This window comes from Panthera pardus, unplaced genomic scaffold (genome assembly GCF_024362965.1).
Source record: "Panthera pardus isolate Hobbes unplaced genomic scaffold, ASM2436296v1 HiC_scaffold_20, whole genome shotgun sequence".
NCBI lineage: Eukaryota > Metazoa > Chordata > Mammalia > Carnivora > Felidae > Panthera > Panthera pardus.
The window spans coordinates 43,195,206-43,214,538 of NW_026526766.1; the positions used below are offsets into that span (position 1 = coordinate 43,195,206).

A 19,333-nucleotide genomic window follows, 5' to 3' on the forward strand; every position below is an offset into this window, starting at 1 on the left:
AGAAAGATGTGGAATACACATATAGCTATGATTTTTGACGAAATATTTTAGGTACAATCTTTGAGAACAATTTTCTTGAGAAAGAGCATTTGCAATCCACATTTGTGAAATGACAGCATTTATGATTTCCAGGGAAAGCTTATCAATTTAATTGAGAAAGAGGTCATCTGATCTCTGAAGCAGGTCTTCTAGAATTGCTGATTAATAACCTAGAAATGTGTCCTAAAGATTAGCATCATGGTTTTGTCAACAAAGCCAGAATAGATTAGGACAGATGCACTTGATCATAGAGCAGTGTGCCTTTTTTGAAAAGGGCACCCGGATGAATGTGAATCACAGTGAGAGAGGAGGGAGCACCTGCCTCACCAGCCAAACCTAATGAATTAAACACTAAGGAGGCAGGTGACGAAGCCAGACTGCCCACACATTCTCAAATATCTTAAACACCATTCTGTACTCACTACTGTAATAGCTGCCAAATAGAAGAGTTCCCCCAACCCTAATAATTGAGAATTTATCCTTAAACAAGACCATTACTAATACATATACAACTCAAAGGGTGGCTTTTTATCAACATGCAGAATATGCAGTTAATTTTTTTCCTGTCTTTTGTCAAATTAAGATCACCATTTCTTAAATCATATTTTGAGATGTATCAACCAGTGTTAATAGATAATATATATAAACAATTTCTCTGTGTAAACCTTTTGGGGATACACTGGATTAAATAGAATGAAATGAGGTTCTCTGGTTCAGGGCTTCTAAGAAATCAATGTGCTTTGTGAATTTCCATGAACGGGGTATAGCGTGTAGTGTTTTTCCAGATTTTGTCTTAGGTCCCTTCTTCTTGGACCATTTTGTGCGGCTGCTGCTTTGCTTGCCTTTTTTTGTCACTGAATATCTGGTGCCTAACATGGGGCCTGACACCAGGAGACACTAAAAAAATATTTGTGGAATAAATAATGAATTTGCTGCTTGCCTGATGAGCTGCTAGGTGCCCATGAGTTCTTACAGAACCATACAGGAATAGACTATGACTCTTCATACCTCTTGTATCATGTGCTGCTGAGTCTTCAAGTTTGTACCAGCTTGAGTTGCTCCCTGTTTCGCTTTGACTAGGCAAGCGCAGTCTCCATCGTAGCCTCTTCCCCCAACAACCCTCTGGGTTTCTCCCCTTCTTCTTTGGGGAGCATGCAAAAGTTAGCATATCAGCCAGAAGCTGGGGTGAATGCCCCAGCATGTGGAATGTTAGTCCCTTCTCAACAGAACAAGAGGGAGGCTGCCTGAGTAGTGTGTGGGCCAGAAGACTGCCGCTGAGCATTGCAGGGACGAACAGAAAGCTTCCCTTTTACTTGCACTTTATATGACCTGTGGATAAACAAAGCCTTTCTATTTCCAGAAATCCCATTGTTTTAACTGCTTTGAGTTTCTTTTGTAAACTTAAAAATCCATGTCTTTATGCAAGGCATTTAACGCTCTATGGGCCCAGACTGAATATTTTTTGTTCCTTTTCTATATTCCCCTTACATGTTTTTTTTTTTCTTATATGCCACAAACTCTTGGCTATCTGAAATTCAGCCTTTTCTTCAACAATGTATGACATTAAAAACAGCTAGAAGGCTGTACTGTGAGTAGAATGTTCAATATTGTAGAGGGCTTGATAAATGTAACCTCCTTAGGAAAAGAATTGAGAGCATATGATTCTTCGTTCTCATTCAACTGGCTATGTGCTGGGGCCTCGGAGGGTTTAAAAACATAGTAAAAATAAACAGTCTCTCAGTTTCTGTCCTTAAGGATATTTGGAATAGAAGGAGGAAAGTAATATTTATAAAATGCCTCCTGTGTTCCATGCTATATATCGATATCAATCTCTGTATCTTTTCACAACAATATTATGCAGGAAGTGTCATTTTCCCTGTTTTACAAATGAGGAAACTAAGGATCAGAGAAGTTAGAGAACTTTTGAGGTTCGTTTATTGAAATCAAAGTCTCTTAAAGACAGAATGATGTTAAGTTTCAGAAAAATGGGTACCTTTTAGGATTACTCTTATTGAAACTAAATTTTTCCAAAGAGTATGATAATATTTAATATTAGAAAAATATATGTGAAACAGAGAATCCCACAGAGCTTGCGAATATGCTGGTGAATTTAAAAATACTTACTTTCCCCCTTGTCTTCTGGAATGCTCTCCTATTTTTTGACCATTGGCTACTCATTAAACTTCTCAGAGGCTTCATTTCTTCATCATAAAATGGGGATGGTAACATCCCCTTTGCCTATGTTACAAGTTTTGGGTGAAGGGGTAAATAGTATAATTTAGGTGTAAGTGAAACTCTTCAGTGGCATGAAAATGTGAGGTATTGTTGTCACAAATGTCACAAGGAAGAATGTCGGTGGTGTGTTTGCAGTGCATGTGATATACCTTTAATTTTTTTTTCAAAAATGTAGATTTGGGGACTGCTTCCAATGAACTGAGGCTCAGTTTGCAAGTAGGGTGAAAGTAACCCATTTCTAAATTATCTGTGATTCAGCCAAAAAAAAATTCTTTTTTAAGTTTCAAGCAGAGAGAGTATGTGGGGGGAAACGTTCATAGCCATTTCTGAGACCTATATATGGTATATATAGATGTAGATAGGGTGAAGGATATGAAAGAACCAGAAGGCATGATTTCTGCCCTCGAGGTATTTAACAAATGCAAACAAATTTGTTTTCTCCTATTCTTATGTGTCCTACTAATCCAAGATCATTGCTTTGCTAGAAAGAAATCCAGGTTTTGATATAATAAAGTCCTTCTTTGGACATTAAAATTTATTTTCATTTTGTAATCTGGAGAAATTTGGCAGTGTGAAACCAGTTTTAAAATCAGAAATGAAAACCTACAAATTCATTTCTCAATCTATCATATATATATATATATATATATATATATATATATATATATCCATATATATATATATCCATATCCACATATGGTGGCCATATCAACCGTAAGTTATCTACTGACCAACTTCACTGGCATATTTTATTTTGAGGAAAATGGAAATTTTGATTCCCATATATTAGTATTCATATTTCAGGCACTTAAAAATTGTCATTTAGAGGAGTACATAAGTCAGTGCCTTTATATAGGAGCCAATCAATAATTTTGTATCAAATTATGTGGTTTAAAGATAATGCTTTGTTTCTCTCTAGTGGATGATACTGTGGTTGCTATTCCCTATGGAAGTAGACATATTCGCCTTGTCTTAAAAGGACCTGATCACTTGTGTAAGTAAACTCAGTTGCTTTCCTTTGAGTATTGGGAATTTTAGTCATTATTATTTTTTGTTCCCAGAAGAGATTAAAATACAGAAGTGCAAATCTTTCTACTCTATCATAATATGATATTCTGAGTGCTTCTGTTTATCTTTTGGCTGCCTGATGAGATAGCAAAAACCTCAGGGTAATTATCTCTAACCACAGTCATCCTAAAAAACACAAAATAGATGCTCCCAGTAGGTTGTTCATGAGTTAAGCACATGTTTATGTTTTTGTGCATATTATTTCTCATTCTCTTCTTCCCCTCCGATCAGTCTCCATCTTTTTCTTGCCTTGCTTTTTTCCTCCTCCTTCCAGCCTTCCCTCCCTCTCCTATGTTCGTTCGTTCTTTCTTTCCTTTTCTTTCTTTTTTCTTTCTTTCTTTCTTTCTTTCTTTCTTTCTTTCTTTCTTCTTTCTTTCTTCTTTCTTTCTTTCTTTCTTTCTTTCTTTCTTTCTTTCTTTCTATTCTCATGTTCCATTACTTTATCAACTCAGGGGAATATAGAAGCATCAAACAACTTTAACCCTGGGGCATTTAAAGAAAACCATTGTGGTGTAACTAAACATCCCATGTACTAAAGAAAATGCAAAGCCTTTATATATTAAAGATGGCTATTGGGATTCAGGACTGAAGGGTAATCAAATCCCTAAAGATCAAGTGGTAGCATGGTTCCACCAGAATTTAGAAAGAACTGATCTTCAGTCATGGCAAGGCAGTAGTACACAGCCATATCTTTTCTTTTTTGTTATTAGCATTTAGTATTATTTAGATGTAGACCCATAAATTACTAGCAGAAAATTATAGGCTATAAACCAGCGAGGGGGTATGAAAGTTATATTGTATTTTGTACAAAATTCAGCTACACTGAAAGACTTCAGTTCAGCTGGTCCCTTGAGCATTTCTGATCTCCACTGTGACTATTCCTGGATTCTTTAAGAACCATCTATCATCTTCTCTTCTTTCTCCCCTCCCACACACATGCCTATGAAACCAATTTAGGTAGCAGGCATTATCTTTTGGCAATTGGATTATAAATGAAATCATTCCAGAAAGACAAACAAGAGGAAGATAAATTGGAGCCTGTGAAAGTTCAGATAGTCTACTATAGTCTTTCTAAAAATAAAAACAAATACATTTCATGGGAGAGGCAGGATTTGAGGGGTCATGTGAAGGAAAGGAATAAGTAAGGTACAGTTCAGGCAAAGCCAAAAGAAACTGATAAGTCACCTTATATGGATCCAAGTTCTTTTCTAACCCTGAACAACCCCCCAAAATATAGTATTCACATGTCAGGGATGATATATGTGTGTACACTATCACCATTCAAATGATTTGCTTTTCCCCTGGAGGATTGGACAGAGGTAACTGCTCATGTAACAGCCCCACTCAAAAATAGTATTTTTCTGAGCAGTGACAGGCCTGCTCAGAATAAAACATCCAGGCGGAGATCATCACCAAGTTTGGGACTGACTTCTCAATGTGGAAGAAAGAACCTAAAGCAATCCATTTAAGATGAAATTCATTTTTATAAATGTATTAGCCTCCCAGTTTTCCTAATTATGTGATCACTAAGAAGCTAAAGAATTATCTTTGTTTGGTTTAATTGTCCCAAAAATTCAATAGGTAGAGCTGCAGATGATACTTACAAATGATGGAAAAAAAAATGGAATTTGCTTTTTTTTTCCCCCCAACAGACATAATGTTGACAGTATATATGTACCTTAACTTTTTGGGTTTTTTTGGCATCTGGTATTTGGTATTTGTTTGAAATATAATATAATATAATATAATATAATATAATATAATATAATATAATATGTAAATAAAGGTCCCCATGTTTCTCTTGTAACCCTTCGCACTTAATTCCCAGAAGCTGGTCGAGTATGGGACCAACCTTAAATATTTAGGGGCAAACCAGAACAAGACTAAGCAGTCTGGTCCAACCCCAGCTTACCTTTAATCAGAAGTGCCTTGGGAAGTACAGCTGGGAGGCCTGGTGATAAAATTAAATCAGATGCTCATATCAGACTTAGACCCCCAGGATTTTCCCAAAACTAAGTTGATTTGTGTCTTGAAGATATTTCTACAAATTAGTGCACATACATGTAAGGCAGCTTGAGGAATGAAGGCTAGAAGAAGGAGATCCCATGCTGTTGGCTTTCCTCTGATTACAACAGCTGTGGTTTCCCCTCCAGTTCTCCCTTGATGTGCCCTATGCTCTCTGTGAGGACCTCTCTCTAGGGCAAGGGGATGGAGCCTGACCTACTCCAATTGAAGGGCTACACAGATTTCATCCAAGGGTTGTGGGCATTTCACTGGACATTGAACATCCAACATTCTTCACCTGTTGGTATTACAGCTTGAAGCAGACAACACTTGGAATAATTTAGTACAGGTACGTTAGTACCTCCAGAGACCCTAAAGAGGTCCCAGAACCCCAATCTGCAAAACACGGAAGAGGGGAGTCATTCTGATTGAATGTGGGGTAGGCCACCCAGAGCCTCACCTGACATTTTATCCTTCTGCCAAAGAAAACACTGCCAAAACTAAGGGTTCTTATGCAAGTTTTAGAAACACTGACTTAGTCTATCTCTCTTCATACAGTGGGAAGTTATTCTAAATCATTTCTCAGCCACATGAGAATTTAATATGCTCTGAAATATGCAGCATAATTACCATAATCCTCAGCTTGCTCTGATTTCCTATAATCAAAGATGCTTCATAGGCTTTATCATTGGCCAAATTCAGATTGGAATGTTCCAGGAATCAAGAAGTTCCTCTTTCTCTCTTAAACACTTACAAAATATCATATATGTACATAATACTGTATCAGGTACCAAACAGGATTTTAAAGAGAGAGAACTAAAAAGAATGGGACTTCCTCATCCTCATTACTATAGTTTCTTCTGCACAACAGCACACATGTGGTAAGAAACCAGACAGTACAAATAAACACAAGGTAATGTGTGAATATAAAGTCACATGGGTGCTGAGGAGAACTCGGAGAGTACCCTTGATCTCACAGATCAGAAGCAAACTAGAGGGTATTCTAGACAGAGAGCCATAGAGACCGAAATCAGTAAGATATGTATGGGAGATGGTTTAATGAAAGGAATAGGATTGTGATGAATTGGAGTACCCAAATGAGGTCATCCACGGAGTCAATTATCTTTTGATCGGGAGCCTTGAATGCCTGGCCAATGAGTTTTAAAATGATTTCATTTGCAACATAAACTCTGTGATCTAGAGGTGCCCATAAATTTTGTTTATATCACAATGTCAACTGTGTCAGCTGTATCAAGGGGGATACTTCTCCCTTCATAGCTGTAGGCTGTTTTATGAAATATGCTTGCTTATGGTAGCCCTGGGAACATCTTTCTTTCCTTTAAATGTGTTTGATTATGTAGATCTGGAAACCAAAACCCTGCAGGGGGCTAAAGGTGAAAGCAGTCTCAGCTCGACAGGCACCTTTCTTGTGGACAATTCTAGTGTGGACTTCCAGAAATTTCCAGACAAAGAGATTCTAAGAATGACTGGACCACTCACAGCAGATTTCATTGTCAAGGTAAGTGCCTTTAGGTTTTCAAGGCACATCCAAACTGTTATTTATAATCTCCTGAAGAGAGAGAGAGAATTTGGGTTTGGGCATAGATTTGGAAAACCTATTACCCAGGAAATGTTTAATTCAACATCACCTTTTCAAGAACATATATTTCCTGGACCTTTCAAGAACATATATTTTTAAAGCCCTAAGAAAGTTCTTAGGTGTGTGTATATGTATATTATTTAATAAAAAGACCCAAAGACCAACATATCATTAGTTGGAGGATATAAACTGTTTTTAAAACAAATTAGGATGTAGTTGCCAACTCATAAAGTGTTCTCAGTCAAAGAGAAAGACAAACTAATGATCCATAGACTTGGTCATACTTCCAATTACAAGTTCTGGTTTCTCTTGTACTGGCAAAAAGACTAAGTTGTTTCTTTCTATCAGAGCTTCCCTACTCTTCAAGGTAATATAAAACACATTGCTGGAAGCAACATATACATTCTGTAGGAGAAATGTACACACTAGAAGAATGTTTGGGAATCACAATAAAATAAAACATATTTTTTCTTTCAGTAGGTCAGAAGGACCTGAAGGATTTCAGCTGTAAAGCTGTAAAACTTGTAATGTGTCCAGGACTCCATAAATTTTTCATCATGGGACCTGGAGCCAGAGGACATTTGATTTAAGCTAAGGCTTGATGACCCTGTGGCAGCTGGAAGTAAGAATGCATATAGGAAAATGTGATAGTCAGTGAGGTTGGATGGAAGAAGGGTTCCAGATCACTCTTCTCCTTCTCCATCTGCATGGTAGCTCTTTTTAACCCAGTCCAGATGCCAGGTACATTCATGTGAACAAGAAGCTACAAACCAGCAGATATGGTTCACAATAGAAATGATGCTGATAGTTAAATCATTCTATTTAAATATGCAAATACAGTACAATATTGAAAGATGTCTTTATTTTTTGAAACCCTTAGAGTGCTGTTGAATACACCATTTATGTTAATTTCCCTGGTGGCCTTGCAAGAGTTAAAACACATACTAAAAATATAGAATTGGATTCAATAATGTCTGATAATAATAATAATAATAATAATAACAATAAGTGAATAACAATAATAATATGTGAATAATATTATTCACATGCCAGTAGTTCACAGCTTTGCTGACACACACCATATATCTAGCTGCCTTCTGCATATCACCACTTGGATATCCCATAGACACAACCAGCAGAACATAGCCAAACCTGGACTTGTCTAGCCCTAATCTAATCTTTAGAAGAAACCTACCTAATCTTCTGTATTTCTTATCTTGTAGAATAATATGCTCTTTACCCAGCCACATCAGAAACCTTTGATTCACTGATTTCCCCTTCTCCGATAGGCCCCTAGCTAGTCATCAAACTTTGTCAGTTCTACCTTCATACCATCCCAAGATTATTCTTTCTTCTCCATCCTTGCTGCCGCTGCCTTTGTTTAGGCCTTTGTATTTCTTCCTGATCATGCTATGTGCATCCTTCTGAAACTGCAGCCCCAGTGAAAGAAAATGGCTTTGTCAAACAGAAAAGGGTCTTTTGCAGTCATGGCACATCCTTCACTAGAACTTCCAACTTAGCTCTACTTGTGAGCACTGCTAAGGTATGGCTGGACCTGCTCAGTTTGTACCCATTTGAGAAATTTCAGAAGAATGTCATAGAGAAAAGCGATGAGTACCTAAGCCACCAAAGTGGTAGAAAAGTTGTGATTTCCATCTGCATTAGTTAGAGTATTAGGCAGAAATAATGCCTTAATATGTCTTTCTGAACAATCTTGAGCATAAATCTGTTCATAATTCAGCAGCCAAGGAGGATAGGGAGACTTCTGACTACCAGCCTCTTGCTGGCTTGTCTCAGGCAAAAGTTTCTACAACACCAGTGAGAGAAAAGAACATAGGAGGGGAACAGCAAAGGCTCACAAATTACCCTTTAACCAAAAGAGAAGAAAAAGATATGGCATTTCAGAGTACATCAACTGAGAGATCCTTTGTGTACTTGATGTCTTTCATGTGTTTGAAATGTCTCCTTGATTCCTTTGATTTTACAGGGATCTATGTTCATCCGTTACCCACACACACATTGGTCCTGCCTTGTGACTTTATCATTACAGTGCAGTGAGTTGCTATGGAAAGTGACCAGTTTTTATCTTCTTTCCTTTCAGTATGAGAAGTCCTTAAATTAGAAACACTGAATCATTGTAATTATAGGAAGAAAAGCTTGGTTCAGAACATTCTTTTTCCTTATTAACTTAAGGAGGCCAAAATTACATATGCCAGATGTGTTTAGCTCCCTAAAACAAAATCCTAATGTGTCAAACTGAAGCTTTCAACATACTCTTGAGAACAAGAACCTGATGTCTGAGGCCGTATGGTTTGTAAAGCTCCAGAGCTAATGATAACAAAGGTCCCAGACGCCCAGAATTAATAAAACCAGAAGAAAGGAACATGGCAGCTCATCTCTATAAGAAACAATTAGTCCATCAAAGTTAGACATCAGGTTAGCCTCTTCTTTTTATTTTAAACATACTTTTCCTACTTTAAAACGAAAATTAAGAAGATAGTGAGGAGAGCAGTTCAAGGACGCCACTAAAAATAAATACCTATATCTTTACAACACTAACATTAACTAACAAAATTACTTTGTGCCCTGAAAAGAATGGCAGCTTTCAAGCCAAGGCACACTTGAATTCAAATTTCAGCTCTGCTATTCCCTAGCTGTGTAGCCTTGAGTAAGTCACTTAATCTCTCTGAAACTCATCTCTCTCATTATAATGTAAAGGTCGAAGATAATACAGGGTAGTTCTAAATTTAGATTTAATACAAATAAAATGTACCTTGCATGCGGTAGGAATGTAACAAGTGCTGGTTGCTGTGGTAGTTGTTGGCTTTATTTTTAAAAAATTATTTAATGTTTACTTTTGAGAGATAGAGAGAGACAGGGTGTGAGCAGGGACAAGGGAGGGGCAGAGAGGGCCAGAGAGGGAAGCAGAACTGGAAGTGGGCTCCAGGCTCTGTGCTGAATATCAACATGGCGCTGGAACTCATGAAATGCAAGATGACCTGAGCCAAAGTCGGACACTTAACCAACTGAGCCACCCAGGCACCCCAGTTGTTGGCTGTTATTGAAAGAAGAAGGTACCTGTAGAGAAGAGAGAACCAGGAACATTATCAGTGTGGAAGGAGTCAAACAAGATTATGTGGTCAGAGGTCTGGATACATTATGATTGGTTTTATCTGTTTGAAATAACAGCATCCCTGTTCACTTCCAATCTCTTTTCAAATTTAGGCATAAGTCTCAGCATTCATGCTCATTGTACATCGGTTTCATTGGGCTCATTAGGAACAATATACTTTCTAATCTTCTTGTTTTCTTTACTTCAACATAGTCTTTACTAAGGCTCCCTCTTAACACCAAAACTTCTTTACATTCATTCCTTACTCTCAGGACGTAAGGTAGTTTTACTGATAACTTCTAGTAGGCTGAAAATTTGACGAATTCCATCTTTTTGCCTCTTTAACCAGATCAAAAACTAAGCCCAGACACTGTACGGATATTCTAGAACACGGTTTCTCCAAGGATTTTGATGTTATATCCTCCACGTATTTTTTTCCTCCACTTTCCTAGGACTTAGTTTAATTTCAAGCATCCCAAAAGGGACCTCTGCAAAACAATCCATTTCTCTAAGCCTAAATAAATCTTCTGGTCTTTTTATTTTTTCACCGAGCTGGTGTTCAAATGAGAGTCCTCTTCTAATACCTTCCCAGCATGGAAACCACACATCCCAAGAGAGCTATAGGCTTTTGTGAGCTTAAAACAAAAACAAAACAAAACAAACATAAAAAAAAACAACCAAAAAAAAAAAAAAACTTTCCAAAGGATATGATTAATACTACATCCCCGAGCAAGCAATTAGGTATCCTGTATCTGACACATAGGATTGAAAAATATTAATCTGTAAACTATGCTCCCCTTTTAAGAAAGACACTATTGCTTCAGCTGTTTTTGCTTTAAAGTCGGGGATTGTATCACTGCTTATTCTAAGTAGGAAAGACCTCGATGTTCCATGGGTCGGAATTCCAGCATAAAATGAAATATTCTTTAGTTTTCTCACTTTCTTCTTTCTCCTTTCCAGCTCTTGCAGATCATTTGAAGAACATTTCCAATATTCTTTCCTTCCAAAGTCCAAAAACTGGTCTGGGGTTTAACACCTACTCCCTGTTTCTTCAGTGTTCCTAGATGTTTAATCCAGTCGTTAAACTCAGTAGTGGAAAAATAGATGGTCTTTTTTTTTTTAAATCTGAAGGCTAAATCCATCAGTTTATCCTCGGTAAAGGGCAGCTAGGACCGCAGAAAGCTTGAAAACACTAACGAAGACTTAGACCACATGATGTGCTGATGTGCTCCTCTACTGTCTTGAAGTTAAGAGGTGCCCCTCTTTGTTGTCCATGGAACTTTCTTTAGTATAACAAATAGTCCAAGCCTTGCCCACTGTCTCAGTGTTATATGACATGTTATTATGTCTTCATGAAATCAAGGCATTGCTCCTTCAGTTTAAGTATGTTTTCTCAACCTTATACTTTTAAGAACTATTAAAGAATTATTGCTTCACTTCCCCCCTTTGAAAAACAAAGGAGTTGTCATTTCCATAAGCACATGTTGTATTCAAAGTAAATACTTTTATAATGGAAGTTGGTGTTTTTTAAAGTTTGGTACTTGGACTATCAATGTTTGCGTTGCCGGGATCTCTGGACCAGAGCTGAGGAATTAGCATTTTAGCAAGCTTCCAATTGGCAATTCTGCACATGAAAACGTATGAGTCACTAAATTGCCAGGAAACACCATGTATGTCTCTGGGTGGGCAGAGCCATTTAATTCTTTAATTTTTTTCGTTTCTTTTTTAAAAATTGTTTTAATGTTTATTTATTTTTGAGAATGAGAGAGAGAGAGAGGGAGGGACAGAGGATCTGAAGAAGGCCTTGTGCTTACAGCAGAGAGCCCGGTGTGGGGCTCGAACTCACAAACCATGAGATCATGACCTGAGCTGAAGTTGGATGCTTAGCTAACTGAGCCATCCAGGTGCCCCTAATTTTTTTTGTTAACAAAGGATAGTATCTTTCATTTCTTGCAGTATATGGCATTTATCATTTTCTCAGAACAAATTTTCTCTTTCTGAACCTACGTTATAAATCCACATAGATACATACACAGATACATACATAGAAATTAAAAATACCCATAATTTTTCCTGTTATACCAGAAAAGTTGGAAGTAAATGAGGGAAAGGGAATGAGTGTCCTGGGAAAAGACCCTACTAGAATCACAAGTTGAGACATTGCTATCCGTTGCTCGTGGCAAAAGAACTGAGAAAGCAATGGTGGTGATGGCGAATGGTTGATTGGTAAGATGGGTGATATTGCTATGGCCACTTCTCTCCCAGTGCAGCCTGAAACCATCCATGCTACCATACATTCTTGTCCAGAGTTGCAAGGAACCAAGAAAGCACCCCTCTGTCATACTAATTGCTCTCTTTGCTATTGTCTCTTGTCTCCTGCAGATCCACAACTCAGGGCCCGCTGACAGCACAGTCCAGTTCATCTTTTATCAGCCTATCATCCACCGATGGAGGGAGACAGATTTCTTTCCTTGCTCAGCAACCTGTGGAGGAGGTAATGGTGTTGACTTAGCCTAGGAACTGTTGGCTTCTAGGAGGGAAGGCTTAGCTGTTGTAAAAGTAGCCACTTCAACATGGAAGAACTTTCGTGCTGTGACGGGTTAGATTCTTTATTCTGAATGGGGCCAAATCCGGAAGCCCGCCTGTAAGGTGGATACCTCAGTCGGGATGGCCCATGAGCATTTTCTGTCCGTAGAGTCCCATTAGTGGAAACGGTCTTGAGTCTGTTCTGTTCATTTGAGAATCAACTACTCACCTAGTTGAACAGAACTTATTTGTTTATTCCTGAGTCCAGTGAAGAGTGTTTGTCAGGCCTACTATGTAGCATAATGTGTTCAAAAAGAATCAGAGATGAATTTAATTAAAGGGAATAGTTTATTACCCGAAAAAAAAAAAAATCACTGTTCTGTAGACTTCAGCTCGGTTATTGTTAAGCTCTATCCTATCATCTCTCCTGAAAAGTCACCAAATGAATTCCTATCTCTGCTCCATCACATCCGCAATAGGGACAGCATTTTGTATTACTGGAAAAGATATTCTCTCCCATTTTCTGCCCTTTACAATTATAATGGTTACATAATAATTGCTTCAAATTACTTTATGATAATTTATTTAGCCATATCCTTATAGAAGATTTAGTTCACTTAAATTTTCTCTTATAATGTAACGAATAACTTAATAGCCAAGTTTCTTTTTCCTTTTTTCCTTTCAAATTATTTCCTTGGAATAAATTCTCAAGAGTGAGTTTCAGAATTTTTGTGGCTATTGGCATATATTACCAAAATTCTTTCCAGAAGGGTAATAAGCAGAGTATGAATATTTGAGTTTCATTGCCAATTGAGCCAGTATTTGTGGATTATAAGAAATTGTTTAATTTTGCTGATTTAATGAGCATAAAATTGTCTGTATATTCCTTTAAAAACCAGCATATCAAATAAATTCTGGCTCCACCTTCACTGAAACCGGATTGTTGGCTGGTGTTAAGTAGCTCATCTACATGGGTATCACTAAGTTATTCCGACAAGAGAAAAGAAGGATGATACCTCAAAATGGAAACAAATTATTATCTATTATTTTTTTAAAGAGTGAGAACGTATGAAATAATTCATCTTCATCTGCATAATGTGAACAGATCACTAAAAATCAGGTCCTCTGGAGCAATGTTAGATTTTAGCCTAAAAGCAGTTAGTCAGAAATACCTTCAAGTGCTTTTACCTCGTTGCTAAATAACTATTAATTTAAGCTTCTCAGCATTTTAGCACAATAGTGTTTCCATTTGTTCTATCTGTTCTGAAGAGAAAATAACTTTGTTTAAAAGTAAAATGGCAATTACTTTGATGTTTCATAAGAATGTTATTTTGATACACTTATGAATGACTAGTACAGGAAATAGTTTCAAAGAAAGAAATCTAAGTAAACAATTATTTTTCTAGGTAAATAATTATTTTTCCTCTTTTCTTTTTAAATGAAAACCATGCTTTGACCGAAGTATCAATTCCATAATATGCCCACTATGTCAATTTCATATAGAGAGCTGGTGTTAGAGGGTAATGTCAGTAAGCTTGATGATGCCTTGCTATATAGTAAGGGGATTAATGTTAGATTCACATATAGCCAACCCCTCTCAACCTTATTTTCCTCACATCTAAGTGAACAAGTAGAAGCCTCAGTGGTCTTCAAATGTTTTGAGCTATCAAACACTTTCTTCAAAGGAAATCTTACTAGGAAGCACAAATAAAAGGAGTCTTGCTCAGAATAAAGATATGAGCTGTGTGGAAACCAGCCTTCTCCCCCTTCATGGACCAGTTTGACAATGACTAAAAAAATGATCTCTGAGTTCCTTTTTATATTTCTGGTTCCACATTCAGCTGGTTGACCGTTTTGCTAAGTGTAAACAATTGTGGCTAAAAATACCTTGTGAAACGTTCGAAAACACAATTATCTGACTATTTTGGTCTTTTATTTCATTTTTGTTCTAAGCCTTCATTACACACACTCTCGAATAGCTTCCAGCAACGTTTTTAAGCTGACAAATTATGATTTTTAAAAATCATATTCTCAGTTATATAATATACTTATTGCTTGTGCCCACATTTTACTACATGATAAACTCTGTCCTTGAGTAGAAATTATTATATGGAAAATTGTAAAATGGTTAGCTTATCATAACATTATCTGCTTTAGAGTATAATGTAATTGAAAAATAAAAGTATATTTACTTATTTAAAATGTCATTTTGCTCTTTGGCTTTCTTCTAAAATAAAAAGTTTAATGGAACATGTGTTCTTACCTATTACTTTCCATGCTTTTCATCTTTACAGTAAAATTGTTAAAAGCTCTTTTTTTAGGCCTTTAATGAACAATTAATTTTTGTGGGTGGTCTGAAAACACAGCCTCAAGCCAGGAAATCTGGTTTATAAGCCTTCTTCTGATTTCCTAAAATCTTTTGCAAGTCTTTTAACTTCTCTCAATCTGACTTTCTAACATATATCTAGCAATAACAATATTCAACCACCTGCCAGGGAGAATATATTTTGGAGGTTGGTTAGGGTTAGAATGATTTAAAAAAAAAAAAAAAGCCTAAGTTAAAAAAATTCTCCATGTACATTTATTTTTCACTCTAAGACTCTAAGTCTTCATCACCACCTCACTAGAAATCCACAAGACAAGAAAGAGGCAGGTGGAAAAGGTAAAACACATTATGAATGGAATGAAGCATTACTCAGCAGTGCTATTTTTTAAAAGAATTCTCTAAACAGTGGGAACTTGTGCGTGGACACTAAAAAACTATTGGCTGGAGACTTAAAGAGAAATGAGAAAGGATTTTAGGTGAAGCAAAAATTGAACAGTAGGGGGGTACTATTATGGTTGTTGTTGTTGTTTTGTAGGGATTCCTAATGGATACTATTAGGATCTTAATCCTCCATCTTCTCAGCCTAGCCTACTCAGGTTGAATTTAGACAAAAATAATGTTCCCAGGCAGCTGGAAGGACCCCATCTTGTGCTGTATTTCGTTGTCCCCCATTCATCAAGGGGAGCAGTGTTAGGGTTTATTTGATTGATTGATTGATTGATTGATTGATTGGGGAGTTTATTCTTCCTGGTGCTTCAGATACAAGGGAGGCAATTTTGCATCTTTGCATGAGATGCTTGGCAAATAAATACTGGTCATCTCTTTTGGATACAGATATCCGTATTACACTTTTAGATTATACAAAACAAATTAATAGTAATAGTACTTACAGCAGAGTCTGATCACCTAGCTATGCCCTTATGTAGTTCAAACCTTACAGTATATTTGATTATTACAATTTGAGTGGAAAAATCGTATTTGAGGCCTGCAAAGATTAATGAGCCTTCCATATTTCTGTCTTTTGTCCTGGAAATTACTGAAGTGTTGGGGAAGAATTTTCATTAATGTGAGATGGCCAAGAAGTATAAAGAAGTATATTATGTTATACTTTAATGTGACATGTGTGTTGAAACTTGCCTGGATGGTTTGATACTGCAGGTTACCAGCTGACATCGGCTGAGTGTTATGATCTTCGGAGCAACCGTGTGGTTGCGGATCAATACTGTCACTATTACCCAGAGAACATCAAACCCAAACCCAAACTTCAGGAGTGCAACTTGGATCCTTGTCCAGCCAGGTCAGTCAGATTTACTAGTTTATTTATCATAAACATAAGTTGAGTTCCATCAGCTTCATAAAAATTTAATTAAAAATAAATAAGTGTTGCTGTCCAGGGTCCATTCCTAATCATGTGTTATCCGTACCCATGCCCCATGTTCTTGAAGCTGTATGATGCCCTCTCAGGGTCTCCAGAGTTTCCACTTGTGGAGCACTCTTCAGAGCTATTTTCTCTTCTGATTTCTTTTTATTCTGGTACTTGTATCCCTCCTTAACAAGGTCCAGGCCAAGGTGGTGGCACAATGTTCTCAGGATTCCTTCCATTTTAACTTTGTCACTTGATCAGTGACATGGTCAGAGTAGACCATATGTAAGGATCACAACTGACCCATTTTACCCTGGTCCACAGTAATTAACTAGAATCAAAACCAGTCTTAGAACAGCTCTAATTTTAACATACCCTGACTTTGTCAAAGAGAAAGCAGGACTTATTTGCAATAGTCAGATTTTTTTTAAGGTCTTTTTAATTAGGAGTTTTAAAGAGACACTTGACACCTGTACTAGTACTGTTGCTTTCTGGAAATCTGATTGGCCCTCAGTTATCTGTGGGATTAAGGATCAGACTGACATACGAAATATCTCAGATGATGAGTAGTCATAAAAGTACAGGTCAACAATCTGTTCATGGTGTAGCATTTGCCTTTGTAGTTGCAGAACTTCCTGGTAAATCTCTTTATTAGCTTCCTTATCCTCAACATATGAGAGAGGATATAAAAAAATTCTTCTCCTACAAAGCTAATCACGAACACCAAAAGATAAAATATCCTTTCCAAAGCTCCTTGGATTTCTTAGAAGCACCTCAATATTATTTTTTAAATCATAGTGGAGTAATCATGTATACATAAAACAAAATTTTTACATAGTTGAAATACTACATGAACAACATGCATGAAAAGTGTTCTATCTTTGAAGTTTGTGTTTTCTGCTGTTAACTTTCTAAAGTTATTTTCTTGTACTCTGTCTTATATTCATGAATTCTAAATTCTGCATGTGATACAAAATTGCCTCTTTCATATACTTAGCTCATAAAACTGAACTCAGAATAACATGTTTTCATTAAAAAAAAAACAGAAAAAAATGATATTTTATAATTATATAATTTAGGTGCAGTTTAATTTAATTTAGGCTCATATTACACCAGAAAATTATGTATTAAAAAGTGGATATGGTATAAAAACTGAATGAGGTATTAAAATTTTGCTTGGCTTTTTTTAACTTTGGAAATATTAAGAGTACGAAGTGTTTTTAGCCAAGATGATTATAGCCAATGCAGTTCAACCCCACTTTTAAATTATTCTACTTATTATATAATAAGTATATAATATACTTATTATATCTATACCAGAAGACCAGTGTGTGAAAAGCATAGTTATCCTAATTCAGACAGATCAGTTCAGCCAGAGAAAGACTTTGAAAGTCTTTACACACTTTCATCAAAATTTATGTATGAATTTCTAGGAGAAATGGGGGAGTCACCCCCATATCTGGGGGAAAAGAACTTCAATAAAGAGATGGCCAGGGAAGACAGTTGTGAAATAAGAGCATTTTGTTAACAATTTTAAGAAAATGTTTTTAATCTACTCAATTTTTTTCGGGCTTCTGAGTTTTATCTCTCTTCTTGTTTGGAGTAGTATTTGTGGCCTATTTCTTACTATCCTAAAGCAAAAGTCCATACTATATTGAAAGAAGTTTGCCTGTGAACTTTATGCTTTGTCTGTGTCCTGTGTTATTTTAAAACATCTAATACAACACATGTATAAATGTTGGGACAGGTGGCTATTAAGGAGAAAGAAAAAATAAGTTAGAGGCAAATGTCAGGAAGCTGCTTTTTTCAATGCAGAAGTAATTAAACAAAGCTGTAAAGATTAAGACTTAGCAGTAGGAGAGATTTAAGAGGAAACTGCTTTAGGAAATGTAGATTTGCTGCTTCAAGGATCACTGGGAAATTCGTTGTACTTTATTTGCATACTTGGGATCAAAGCAACCTTTCTAAATTCTGAGAGAAAATAAGAAGTGATGGTTCGAGAGCACCTACTGTATAAAATAGGTCTGCCCTCCTGTTAGACATAGCCGAGTTGAACCCTCAAGAAACTGCTTCCTAACTACAGATTTAACTGCCTAATAGTTAAATCAAGAGTGACACAATGACATTAAACTATGGCCCTTGTGTCTAAAATTAGAAACCCTCAAAGGGAAAATGTAGACATTCTTAGTGCTGACATATTTTTGAATTTCCAAAACAATTATTTTATCTAACCCTTGAGATATTTGTTCACTTTACCTGTATGAGACTAGGACTTAGGACCTATTATATATTATTTGAAGCAAAATCCCATTCATAAGGCCAAGTTTATTGCTTGTCAAGGCTGGGAAGTACCATGGACAGCAAAAAGTACACTAAATAATTAGTGTGTAGCCCTAGGCTTATTATTTTACCTTTCTGGACCTCAGTTTTTTCACCCAGAAAATGAGGGTGAGAGGGTTGTTTGTTGCATTAAATTGTGGCTTTCAGACCTTGTCTACAGAACCTATAATTCCATAGAGTTTCTTCACTGAATTTCATTTTACACATTTTGAAGTATTTTTAAACAATAAATCACAAAACGTTCATATATATACATATATATATGTATATATATTTAAACATATAAATCACAAAACGTTCATATATATACATATATATATGTATATATATTTAAACATGTTAAACTAATTTTAACTTATTAAAACTCAGCCAAATTGTAAAAAAAAAAAATTGTTGTAACAGTTGTAAAAATGTTATACCACCAAAGGAACTACTTTTTGCACTCATCATTAAGTTCTTCAGTATGTCTGTTTAACTGAAAAAATAGGTATACTAAGATTGCAAGGTGAACTGTAAAAACTGTTATCATTAGCAGCTCCTTCTCTGAGATAATAGGAATTTTGCATTGCTGCACATCTAAAACCAAAACAAACCAGAAATAAACTGTTTATGATGACCATTAGCCATAATCCTTGATACCCAATTTTTTCTGTTTACCAAAATAGCCTCATTGTTTGCATTAATTTGCTTTATAATAAGTAAATGTTTACAGTTGAACTA

General features: G+C 36.2%; 1 protein-coding gene across 7 annotated transcripts in view; it reads left to right on the plus strand.

Moving 5' to 3' along the window:
- Positions 1 to 19,333, plus strand: part of ADAMTSL1 (ADAMTS like 1) — an 873,125-nt gene that overhangs the window by 636,126 nt on the left and 217,666 nt on the right. For 6 of the 7 annotated variants that reach the window (XM_019415409.2, XM_053907974.1, XM_053907973.1 and 3 more), the window contains 4 exons: positions 3,194 to 3,268; positions 6,708 to 6,865; positions 12,441 to 12,552; positions 16,069 to 16,207. In XM_019415409.2, coding sequence (XP_019270954.2) covers positions 3,194 to 3,268; positions 6,708 to 6,865; positions 12,441 to 12,552; positions 16,069 to 16,207 — 484 coding nt within the window. The remainder of the gene's footprint in view (positions 1 to 3,193; positions 3,269 to 6,707; positions 6,866 to 12,440; positions 12,553 to 16,068; positions 16,208 to 19,333) is intronic. The other variant, XM_053907971.1, reaches the window with a different exon arrangement.